We start from the raw sequence: 12,647 nt of genomic DNA, 5'->3' as shown, positions 1-12,647 counted from the left end.
TTTTTTCTAAAGGTTGGTGTTTCAAAGATCACGGGGAAATAGAAGCCATTTCCATCTTGTTTATATAACAGGCAAGAAAGAGAAAATTGTTCTTGATATGCCAAATATTTAAAGAAACAGCATGCTCTTTCTCAGAGCCTCTTAATTTTCCTTTCATGTTCCCATCACCCTTACATTCAGGATTATTACTCATCCAAACATTTTAATTCACAGCCATAGTGAAAGCATCCCTTCCTCTCCCTGAATGCCCTAAATTCACATGTGCTACAGCCAGGATGGAACATCTATTTGTCACGTATTCTCCCATATAGTTAAAGGTATTATAGTCTACCCCGTTTCCTGCTTTGAGCCCAAAATCTGGTGTTTTGCTAATCCAGATCTTCCAACAGAAGCATATCCAATGTCTGCATATGAAGACATGAAGAGCCACCATCTCCCACTATGTTTATTCTAATGGTTACCTGCCCTCATTACTACAAATGTGTGTGTACTTTCTATTTTGAATTTGTCTATTATCATTCCCAGAGCCTGTTTTTGCTATGCCTTTCTCTACTGAATATTTTAATACATCATCTTATTAGCTGAGTGAAAATTTACAAAGCCAAGATGTAACAAAACAGAATATATTGATACGTCTACCTGGTCAATGATATTTGTATCAGCAGAGAAGCGATTTAGAATTAGCCCCAACGGAGTCATATCGAAAAACCTGTTGAACAAATTAAGAACAAAAAGTTACCTGAAAAGGAATTCTAGTTTTGGATAAAAAGCCCGGTCAGACAGAACACAGAGCTGTGTCCAGACATTTTCTAAAACCAAGCAGTAAATATGAATAACATAACACATCATAATGTCTGCATCCTGACTATCCAAATGCTTCTCTTGATCATCGCCCCCCGCAACTTTTAAGGCTCCTCTTCCAAAAACCTACCATCTTGCCCCCTGCTCTTTCATCCACGCTTCCTCAAGATTTAAGATCCCCTCCAAAGATCACAGCCTGTCCCTGGACGCTACTCAACCTCCTGCATAGAACTGGGCACCAGAACTCCGTTGTTTCATGAAAGAACTGTGATAACTGTATTCATTTCGCAGGCATCCTTTTGGCCATCCTGCTGCCTGTGAGAGACTGTGGTTATCGTGCACAGAGCCCGTCCCTGGCCATCAGAAGAAACTTGGTGTCCAAATCGTTTGATCCTATGCCCATTGCTCAGGGTTGGAGCCGGGTGCCCTGGAGCTAGAACTGCACTCAAAGATTTCCTTGACACCTCAGCCTTGAAGGGGGTGCCAGCTATCTGACACATTTCAGCCAGATAAAAAAGGGGGAAGAATGTCGCATGTTCTCACATGGAATTTCAACCCCCCGCTCACTTCACTCGTTATTTTCACTTTTTGAGGCCTTGAAGAACACAGGGCAATTACAAGAGCTTTTCACAGGAGTATCCTCCTAGTTACAAAACCAGGACAGGTTTTGGCCATGTAGGTTTTCAGGAAGAATGTTATTTTTTGCTGTACCTGATTGGTCCAAGGATGATCTTGTTGAGGAGATTATGGTGTAGGTTCTTGGCTGCTGTGAGACCCATCCACTCCACAGTCAGAGATGTGATGAGGCAAAGGACAATCCCTGCTCCAGAGAGGATGCTGAAGACAGCTACATGATAAGTCTAATAAAATGACAAATACATCAATCCTAGAAATAAAAATATATTTCTTTTTTCTACTAGGAAGTTCCCAAGGTACTTCGTACCAATCAGCTAGTATGTCACATCACTTATATTTCATAATAATATTAATATAATCTTTGGGAAATAAAAGAACTATGATGGAACTGCAATTCATTAAGTTCACATAATTAGAAGATCTGGCAGTTCTAAGATCCCTCAACCTACTGATGAGTACCCTTCAAGACCTTGAAGTGATAGTACTTAGAACTGTGAAGACAGACTAACTGGACAAATACAAAAGTATGCAAATTGTCAGCCAAGAAACTCAGATAACCAAAGTAGAACCTCTCAAGAATTAAGGCATTTGAGAGATGTTGGAAAGTTCCACTTTATTAAGTTCAAGCACCACTAAAATTCCCAGAGCAAATCCTAAACTAATCTGCCAGGGCTATAACATGTTTAAGCCTTCTGAAAGTTTACTAAGTGGATTCCAGTGAGATATTTGTATATCAGTCAAATTTACAGCTATAAGCAGATTGTATTTAAGTAGTATATTTGAAGATCTTTTTTTTCTGGCAGGACATTACTGGACAGCCAGTACTTAGGAAAATGGGGTCATTGACTTAGGTGTTAAAAAATCCAGATGGAAAAGTTCAGTATGAGATTCCTTCCATTGAAAAGTCAATCAATTTTCTAACCTCAAACATGCTTCTGTTTCAGTTTTGCATGTTTGAAAAGATTGATAAAATTTGAATTGTCTTATGTTTTATCATAAACAATTCATCCACCCTATATAATAATCAATCTTACTATATCTATCTGTCTTTCCAATCTAGCTAGCTTCTAGATGAACAGCAAATAATTACTTTAGAACATTTTTTCTTTTTTTTGGCTGTCAAGCTGTCAAGCTCCAAGATATGGCCCACCTTATTTGTGCTTTTAACATCATCAATGTTCCTGACTTCATTTGCATTGTCCATGGATGTCCACGTAGCAAGCCAATAGTCTATGGCCACTATAACTGAGTGTTTCAACAACTTTGAGAAAATCATCAGAAAGAGCAAGAAAAATCCTCCAGAGGTTAGGTATCTCCAGCAGGTTTTCCACGGCATCTTTGTTCTGAGCCTCAGGACAGTTGACATATTATCATCTTCATCTTCTTCCTCTTCTTCCTCTGTGACTCAGACATTTGATCAAGTTAGCTTGGATTCGGTACTAAGAATTATACCTGGTTTTACTGGATTTGGTTGACTTTTTTGTTTTGAATTTTAATTTTAATGGTAAAATTAAATTTGTCATTTAAAAACATCAAACACTTCAGACATATTTTCATAAGACTTCCCCTGTGCTCTTTGAGCAACTCTATAGTTTGTCAGTCTTTGACTAGTTGCAGTTTTGGTAATAAATATTTTTGTAAGTCAGGTCCTCAGTACTGACTATTTATAGTAGAGACTAGGCCTTTCCCAACCTGTTCAATTGCAGAGCAGAGCACTTTGGGTCACATGGAAGATTCTAGAAAGCTCTCCAAAGCTTTCCATCCAGATGCTCTGTCATCTGTTGCATGAAAGAACTCAATTTTTACTTTATTCCTGAGTCCAAAAGTTTTGTCTATATAAAAGAGCACAGCTGTGGGATTAATGTTTCTTCTAGTCCTACCTTTGACTATATGATAATTGTTCACATTATACTGAAATACAATTCTGCTATGGGAAATATATTTTTCATAGATGCATAAACATTACATTTAAAAATAATTTTTTTCCAGGTAATCAAAATACACATCACAGCCTTGCAGGCTGCACTTGGGGAAGAAAAATGTTGACCTGCTTTTGACAGCCCTGAACTGACAGCATTTCCACCCATTTCTGATTTTGAACTTTAAAAATGAATTAGCAAGTGATTTGAAAGTTGAAATTCTACACTTTTTGGGACACAGAGACTTTGTGTACGTTCCCTAGGTCACATAATAAGTGTGGATGACCTGGAATGCAGTGTCAGTTGTATTTCTGCCCTCAAGTTACTGATATGTGTTTTATGATCTTAATGATGCTTTTTGCAGGCATTCTGTGGACTATATGGACATGTCGTTTTTTCCCCGTGTTTTCTATCTTACCCCACAAAGAAGATATAAGTTTTTGGCAAGGCTTTCTTGACAGACCAGAAGGAGGAGCTTGGGAATGACCTCAATTTAAACTCCTCCAAGAATTTAACTGATGAAGTGTACTGATGACTGGACATAGTAAGAGGTGTTCTGCCTAGCTCTGCCAAATAAAGATGAAGCCAACATAGTATTTCCATCTCAGGGGCTTTAGGGTCCAGCTCTGCCTGTTGTGCAGTGATTGGAAATCTCTTCAAAATGGAGCAATCCAGGACCTACAGACCTATGAATTAAGATGACAATCCATCATGAGCATTGTGAGATGAAACACAAGGCAGCAGTAAAGAGCCTGCTAATAGCTCGTGTGCATTCTGCGATCACTCCAGCCAACATCGCCATGATAATCTCTGCAATTAGTGCTGCTGTTGAGTTAAGGTGAAGCCTACAGTTCACCTCTTCTCTTCCCTGGCACAAACTTACTGCTTGCCAGGACTGACTGGCGTGGTTTAGCATCCCAGGGATGTTCTTGATGGGTCTTGTTGACAGCTGCCAATATCCAACCGTGTGTCACCCTCTGCCCCTCATCCTGCTTTAAAAGTGACATGAATCTGAATCTGCAGCCTCTAAAACCACCAAGACTTGGGGGGAACAAGAAGCTAAGCTTGAGAAAAAAGCCTAAAATTTCTCCCATAAATAGTCTCAGCTAAAAAAAAAGCAGATTAACTCTATATCCAAAAAGGATTTGAAAATAGCTACAAGTTTGATCACATGGTGATATATCAAGAGTCCAGAACAGATATCTCATGAGGGACACGGCTACAGATGATGTAACATTATTGTGCCAATGACTAGGCAGAGATACCTCAATTTGCATTAATAACAATTCTTACCGTTGTTTTACATCTATCTCACCCCTCACTACCTCCGGGCAGTATGAGTTAGCAAAGAAATTAACTTGTTTTGGTACACCTTATCCTTGCACAATGTTTAGAGAAATCTATGGAGAATCTCTTAAACAAGTCATATTCTAAACAGGTCGAAGTATTGGACTTTCCACTGTTATTACCAAGTGTCATCAACATCTTCATACTTCGTTGCTAAGAACTGCCAGTTGTTCAAGTGGAAAGGCAATGATACATGGTAATAGAATAAATAAAGGAAAATGATAAAACATACCTTCATCTTCATCTTCCAGTTGTGATTTGGATTCTCTGGGGTACATGGCCCTTCTAAGAGTTTTTCTCTCAAGAGTAGTCTGGTCAGCTTCCATATCCTGTAATAAGAAAACTTATTTATTAATTTGAGAGCTTAGCTGTCTGCCATTGTGGTAGCACCAACAGTAACCTCAAAGAGACTATTCAGATGATTTAGCTCACAGAATGCAAAAGCACAGTGTTTTAGGATTTATCTTTCAGAAAATCCTGCCTTGTCCACTTTCTTCCCTCTCTCTTTCTTCCATTCTTTCATTCCCTCTCTTCTGGAATGATAAAAACTTCAAAAATAGTCTTTAAAGTGCTCATGGCAATAACAGAATCAAAGGCTAAGAGATACTTTAGGAAGTCTCTTAGTCCATCCTTTGCCCCAGCAAAGGATCAATTGTGCATCGCATTTCAAAAGGATGTTTGCCTAATGTGTCCTTACATGTCCTTACCCATGATGGATATACCATACATGTCCTAGACAACCTGTTCTGGTCCTTAAAGTTCGTTACAGTTCATGTATTTTTTTCCCTAATGTCTAGTTTAAAATTTGCTTTCTGACATGGTTTGGTTTTTTTTAGAAATTAACTGAAAAATATTTCTTTTCAGAAAGGTCATCCTTGCCCAAATGATCCTATTTACCTTTTCCAATTCTTGATCTTGGCGATTCATCAAAGTTTTCCAGTGTTCATATAGCTCAATATCCTTGTTTTGGATATCCTTTAATGTCCCTTCCCTAAGCACCATTCCATCCTTCATTGCTATGATCTAGGGGAGAAAGCATCCAACAGGTCTACTCAGCAACATAGATATCATAATCACTGACCTGGATCCTACAAGACATGTCTCAGTATTGGTGAGATTACCATTATGCCAATTTCTGTGTTCATTTTATTCAACATTTTATTAATAAATTCTTAAGTTTGTTGACACAGCTCATAAACTGGAATTTCTATAAGCCATGATTACCTGTACTTGTAAAAAGCATGGACAAGACATAATAAGTAATAGTTGTATTTGCAATTAAGTCATAATTCTCCGGTGGCTTTCAATCAAAAAACCTACACAAATAATGTAAAAATAAAATTGTTCCGTCTACTATAAAATCTGTATTATGTAAAGTGGCAGTTAGACACATGATGTGGGATTAAGAAGGAGGGACTCTATTACAGAGAAAAGTAGTGATCTCATCAAGCATTATGGTGCTAACTTCAAGTGTACGTTTGTCATTAGCAAATCTGCATCATGGTAACTCTTCTCTTACCCAGTCAGCATGTGGTAGATATTGTAACTTATGTGTCACCAGAACAAGAGTCCTCTTGTCTTCTTGCAGAAACTTCAAAATGCCTTCCTGCATTAAATGATCACTTAAGTGAATGTCCAGTGCAGAGAATGGGTCATCCTGCAATCAAATAAAATTAAAAAATATTAGAGCAGGATACAAAAATTAGTTTTATTTCTTTCAAGAGTTTTTTAAAAATAGAAAGCATCTGCCATTACTAATGTTTCATCTCTCTTTAATGGCTAAGACCTAGTCAGAGGGCTGCACTATGAAACAGTGAACTAAAATCCATTGCTCTTTAGTTCATAGCAATGGACTCAATTAATTTTTTGTGTCTAGAAGTGCGCAGTGCTGGTGCCACACTGATAGTATGGAGTAATCCTGATCAGGAACACCAGAACTGAAATTTCCCATCCAAATTTGAAAATGCCAGCATCCAGAGCCAAGCTTGGGCCTACTTTTGATGGGAAACTGGCACGGGAAAGATACAGCAGAGTTAGGAACTGCTCTAATTTCCTCCAGACTAAACTGCAGATGTGCTTGGTCTTTACTTTGAGTGAGTGTGGCTAGCAACAAGACAACATTCAGATAAGGATATTAACATGCAAACACTTTTTCTCTAAGAACAGAAGTCCCTGGTTAACAGAAGTCGAACAGCCCCTTCATGAGCAGTAGCCTCCTGAAATTCCTGATGTGCCTTGAAATTAGTAACAGAGAAGGGAGCTTGTCCAAATCCACAGCACTCTGCAGGAGAGTGCTGAACCCTCAGTCTGTTCACTGCTCACAAGTAGTTGCATTATGGTGCTTTTCCTTATCAGAAGTCCTGCTGATTTCAGTGGGACTATGTTGATAGCAGGTCACCACTGAGAGCGAGCAGAAGTTAGACAATCTGTCCTACTCTTCCAGTGTTAATCTCTGTAGGAAATCCTACCTTCATCAGTCTCCCACTATGTTTTGATGCTGCCTCTGGTGGATGTTTATTTCCTACCTCTATAATTTGGATTTGGAGTTGAATACAAGTCCCTGTAGTTTTCTAAATCTAATATAAATTTTTTCTAAAGCTAAATATAAGGAATGACAGTTTTATTACTAACTTTCCATGCTTCATGTCAAAAAGAAAATTCTTACCAAGAAGACAATGTTGGTGTTCTGATAGAGTGCTCGAGCTACACAAATTCTCTGTCGTTGGCCGCCACTTAAGTTAATCCCCTAATGAGTATAATGGATCAGAAATATGCATCTTTGAATAAACATTATGATAGGACTTTGGAAATGTGATTTTTTACAATTATACAGCGTTCCAATAAAAATAAAAAGCTTCATTAAAATGCTAATCCTGTTGATAAACAAGCATAATCCTCATATAATATCAGAAGAAAAATGATCATTCAGCAACTAATCATGGATAAATGTAAATTATGAAGAGCTTCTCTAAGCACAGCAGGCTTCTTAGATTGAAAAATGCAACCAATACTAGCATCAAATTCTGCAAGCAAAATACAGGAGACTTTGATCAAAAATGCCATTTGAGAAACAGCTGAAGAAGGAATAAAGTTTTCAACTTTTTTTGCAGTAACCCCTGATGAATTACAATTATTTACAAGGCTGGCAGCCCAGCACAGACTAGATCTGTCTAAGTGACATCAGAGAGCACCTTCTTAATACATAGGCTAAGCAGACATAAAAGCATTCATATTATTTACCCTTTCTCCAATTTCTGTCTGATCACCAAATGGTAGTAAGTCAATGTCAGGCTGCAGAGAGCATGCATCTGTAACAGCTTTGTACCTATAAAATAAAAATATGGTCATTGCAATTATTTAACCAGCCACTTACTTTGCTAACACAAAACCCTCCCGCTCAAATTCACTGCTAAAGTATTATGGCTCTGTGATGGCTGGATAATTGCAAAAATAAGTAGGGCAAAATGATTATTCAGCAACTAATCATGGAGCGTTGTAAACTAAGCATTGTAAAAAATGACATATTTATTAATAGAGATCTTTATTGGCAAGCCTACTTTTTAAAGATTCAATTACATAAATTATCGAGTACATTCCTCCCTATCACAGTGTATTTGAAGCCATTTTCCAATGAGTTATTATTCTTCCCCCGTTAGGTGCCTCTTCATTTACTTCACTATGATATTACAGGACAAAAGATCCTTACAGTGCTTCTGATCTTGCCAGAATCAGGAAACCACTTTCAAAAAGTTGAAATTTGTTGTGAGATTTCTAGGTCTGTGGGGTATCGCAGATGATCTGCTAATAAGCAGCTGGGATCAGACTATTTGAGTGGTGTAATTCAGCCTTGCCCCTTTGATATGAGTGAAGTTAGGCTGATGGATGCAGTAGCTGAAGAATCTGGTCCCTGAAATTTTAGATGTTTATCTAGATTTTGAGATATTTGGTCATTGCTAAGTTTTATTAAGTGGCAATGGAGTCATACATCTTAACAAAGCACACACTGAGAGGAATGGGGTGTATTTTTAATAACTTAAAACAGAGTGTTGCCTTTGAAAATATCAGCAATTTGTTTTCTTTAAGTCAAGTCACTTTTTCCACTGCATTTGTTAGCTGACCTTTTAGAAGGACACAAGAAGCAAGTGCTGGATAGGCACGACAGAATCTGTGCCTCAGCTTTCACGCTCCCTTCCTCTGTATTTCTAAAGGAAGAATTAAGGTTATTTCCTTGAGGCACCCCATCTTCATACGTGCAGTGTTTTTGTAAAGTGGCTGCTCCAGTAACTTGATCACAGCAGGATTAGCACATAAACTCGGTGGAAACAGGCCTAGTATCCCTATTTCCAGAGCCCTCTGACAACCTCAGGCTCCATTAAACAAAACAAAACCATGTCAGTAGTCTCCAAAGATGGGATTCATCTCACCTAACTTTAGCCACTTGAAAAATACACATATGGCTTCCGCTGTATTCCATGGAGAGCCACGGCCGCTGTGTGATTTCTCACAAACACCTTAGACATGCACTCTGCTTAGAGGGGGAGCCTTGAAAGACTAATTTAAAATAGAAACCTTCCTCTGAGATTGCTAAAGTCAGGTTAGCTAAATCCACCCCAGGGTTAATGTGCATTGATATTTTTCAGAATCTTCAAACTTCCTCCAGAAGGAGAAGCCAAAAACCTCTTTAAAAGAAGCTGCCAGGTGTTTTTGCAAGGGGGTTGATATTTACCTCTGTTTATTAAATGGGCTCCCAAAGATAATGTTCTCCTCCACGGTTGCATTCAGCAGCCATGGCTTCTGAGCTGCGTAAGCCACTGAGTATCTGTTTCTACTGCAGACAGAGAAAGAGCATTAGCAAAAAGCAAAGCACCCACATTATGAAATGTTTTTTAAAATTAATTTTATGAATGTGCATTCATAAAAATACAGGGAAACACATAGGCAAAGCAACTGTTAAAAAAGTAAAGGGAAGAATTTTAAATGAGATGCTTTTGTTAGAACAGCACCCACTCTCTCCCCTGATGGCAAAATCTACACTCTAGGTTGTATTCTATTCTACTATAAATGGCTGGTACCTACCTCAATTTAGTAACTGCAATTTCAATCCAAAGGCAAATTATAAATAATCCAAATTATTAAATTCTCACAAGAATAGTTATTTGATTTTTTTTTCTCTAACGTCAAAACAGGTAGTGAAAAGGCACTGTTCAAACGGCATCAGGGCACTTGACTTGCTGCTTTCTGAAGTTTTAGATTATTTTATGTATGTGGCCGTGCACATGAAATATATTTTTCTCAGTGAATGTTTTTTTCCTTTAAGTCTATTAGATCTTCAGTGGACTGACATGATATCGGAAAAGAGAACAGTTCAATACAGATTGGGAAGGAATCACTACAGTCTCCCAAGTACTTACTAGATGTACTTTAAACATGTCTATAAATACCTAATGAAATGTGTACAATAGGGGTATGAATGTTCTTTACTTCTGGCTGTTTTGCCTACGTGTGGCAAAAAAGGTCATGTAATTTCAGACATTTTTCTGAGATGCCCAAGATGTGTGAGGAGGATGTGTGAGGTACCAGCTTGTGGATCCGAACACTTATCTTCCTTCTCAGTCTCTTTGATGGTATTGCTTCAAACAGACATTTGATATAGCTTTGTACGTAAGCATCTAGGATTTGCTATTGAGAGAGAGGGTGCTAGGGTATGAGAAATAGCTGGTTAGAAGCAGTCAGTAATATCCCAAAATTTTTAGGAGTTTTAGCAGTTCAGTATGCACTAGTATGAAATATGTCCTCAGGATTATCAGGTAGCAAATCATGGTGTGGCTCCCAACCACAGCTATGTGTGCCACTACTTCTCTATCATTTATGACGTGTTTTGAGTTTAGCTTGTCCTTCTTTTAAACCTGCAGGCCCTTTCACTGAAGCCAGGGGTGGAGCCTGCTTGACTTCAGCTGGAGCACAGCCGGTTCCCTTCGCAGGCTGTGTGCCCTGCTCCGTCACACAGCCGTCAAGCTGGGTTACAAGCAATGCAAAACCCAGTGCTGATCAGAAAACATGCAAACACATGGGAGAGTACACATAATGATGTCTTACATCTAGAGACCCTGTCTTGCAAGATATGGAGCACACTAAACTCCCAGTGATGTCAAATGGGAGCTGGGAGCACAGAACATCTTTCAGATAAGATTGAGGTAGTGGTACAATGGCTGGAGAAGATTGGGATCCACTGGATTTAACACAATCTGTCAGTTAATCCTACAGTGAATGATTATCGACATGGTAAGAAAACACAGAGATGGCTGAAGGGCACAAAGATGAAGGTTTGAGGAAATTCTGAAGAAATGAATGAGTGTATCATGATACACTAAAAACAGAAATAATACCTTCTGGATGCTTCAAAAGAAGGTTCAGTTTCATTTACACTGTAAGTTATGGTAAATGACATTTAGTAAGCAGGAAATATAGAGAATAACATTTTGTGCAAGTTTTCTATACAACAAAACTGGAGTTAAGTACACATTTTAAGAACTCAGCATCACTTTGGGTTTTTTTGTTCTTAAAGGGAAAATAAACAAGGTCTAATTAAAAGTAAATAACTTTTCTAAATACATCAGTTTCGTATCTATAGTGCATAGTGGCTAAACAGGCAAGTTATGTTGTTCGAAAATGTATTAAAAATGAAAAGTGTATTGTAAAACCTATTAAAAATGAAATTCTTAATATTGCCTGGGCATATAGAAGGTTGACAAGCAATAAGTTAGCTTCTCCACACAGTTCTGCCAATGACCTGCAAAAGTTGGTAACTGATGTCAAATTTCTCCTGGAGCAAAGATAAGCTTTGCAGATACGATTTTGCAAGGTACAAACACACTTTTGCATCAGAACAGATTTTGAACCTGTTTATAACAGTAAGGCTGCATCAAGCCATGCACTACAACACCTAGGCTTTTCTTGTCAACCTCCACTTCCTAAGGATCATATCCATGAAATACATTTTGAAGAACATGCAATGGCAGTAATGACATGAATGATTTTGTAGCTCCCTCTGTTTGTTAATGGACTTATTAACAGCGTTGAGGGCATGGAATGGCAGTCAAAGCAGTTCTGGACCAGCGATGGGGCTCATGTCCAGGCACGGCAACACATCACTGCAAAGTGCAAAACCTAAAAGAGTAAGTTTATGCCAGGTAAATGGAAACAGACGTTAGAAGGGACTAGTAAAACGATGTCAATGTGTTATTTGCCTGACTTAAAAAAACCCCAAACAAACAAATCCTCCCCTCCCAAACCTACGAATCCTCCAGATGTAGTATTTTACTGCTGAGACAGAAGTGTCTACTCAGTAACTGCAGCTGCACTCGTAAGCAGAGGATCCAAGTCTGGCCAAGGGCATAAAAATTCTAATAGCAGAGCCCTTGTAATGCCAGACTCAGGTATTAAGCATCTTCCCAAAATGCCAGGACTGAGACATGTTGCTTTCTGTGCTGCACATCAGCTCTCTAAGAACTTTGATAATTCATGCCTCCTAAAGTGCACAGTCAGTGTGTTTCCTTCGTGTACCAATCGCCAGAGAAAATATTACATCAGAGGTGAATAAGCCCTGTTGGTTATCTCAGAAGGGTCAGATAGCCATAAATTGAGGCTCAAAACAGACATTGCTTCACCAAAATTCATCCTTTATTCAGCTGAAGCTTCCATTCTTATCTACAATGGAAAAAAGTTACAAGAAAGCAAAAGATGGAGTCTAATAAGAGATTAAAAAGAGGTCAGAAATTAGGTCAAACCAAAGAAAAAAGAAGAAAACCTAAATTTCCTGTATTAAAAAACCCCAAACTTCTATCAGCAGAGCATTGCAAATGTAGAGAAAGGGATAATGCTTTCATGTGTACATTTGGGAGTGCCCTCTGAAGTACAATTTAACAAAAACTGGGCACAAGCTTT

General features: G+C 38.3%; 1 protein-coding gene across 1 annotated transcript in view; it reads right to left on the bottom strand.

The window, feature by feature from the left end:
* ABCC9 (ATP binding cassette subfamily C member 9) overlaps positions 1-12,647 on the bottom strand; it is a 73,968-nt gene that overhangs the window by 19,021 nt on the left and 42,300 nt on the right. The window contains exons 20-29 of the mRNA XM_075160749.1: positions 11,090-11,128; positions 9,430-9,528; positions 7,944-8,028; positions 7,369-7,449; positions 6,223-6,360; positions 5,601-5,726; positions 4,936-5,032; positions 2,588-2,835; positions 1,513-1,661; positions 640-709 (exon numbers count right to left, since the gene is read on the bottom strand). Of these exons, the coding sequence (XP_075016850.1) occupies positions 640-709; positions 1,513-1,661; positions 2,588-2,835; positions 4,936-5,032; positions 5,601-5,726; positions 6,223-6,360; positions 7,369-7,449; positions 7,944-8,028; positions 9,430-9,528; positions 11,090-11,128 (1,132 nt within the window). The remainder of the gene's footprint in view (positions 1-639; positions 710-1,512; positions 1,662-2,587; positions 2,836-4,935; positions 5,033-5,600; positions 5,727-6,222; positions 6,361-7,368; positions 7,450-7,943; positions 8,029-9,429; positions 9,529-11,089; positions 11,129-12,647) is intronic.

Source organism: Calonectris borealis, chromosome 1 (assembly GCF_964195595.1).
Source record: "Calonectris borealis chromosome 1, bCalBor7.hap1.2, whole genome shotgun sequence".
NCBI classification, from domain to species: domain Eukaryota; kingdom Metazoa; phylum Chordata; class Aves; order Procellariiformes; family Procellariidae; genus Calonectris; species Calonectris borealis.
The sequence above is the reverse complement of the archived record's forward strand: the minus strand, read 5'-3'. Positions and strand labels throughout refer to the sequence as shown.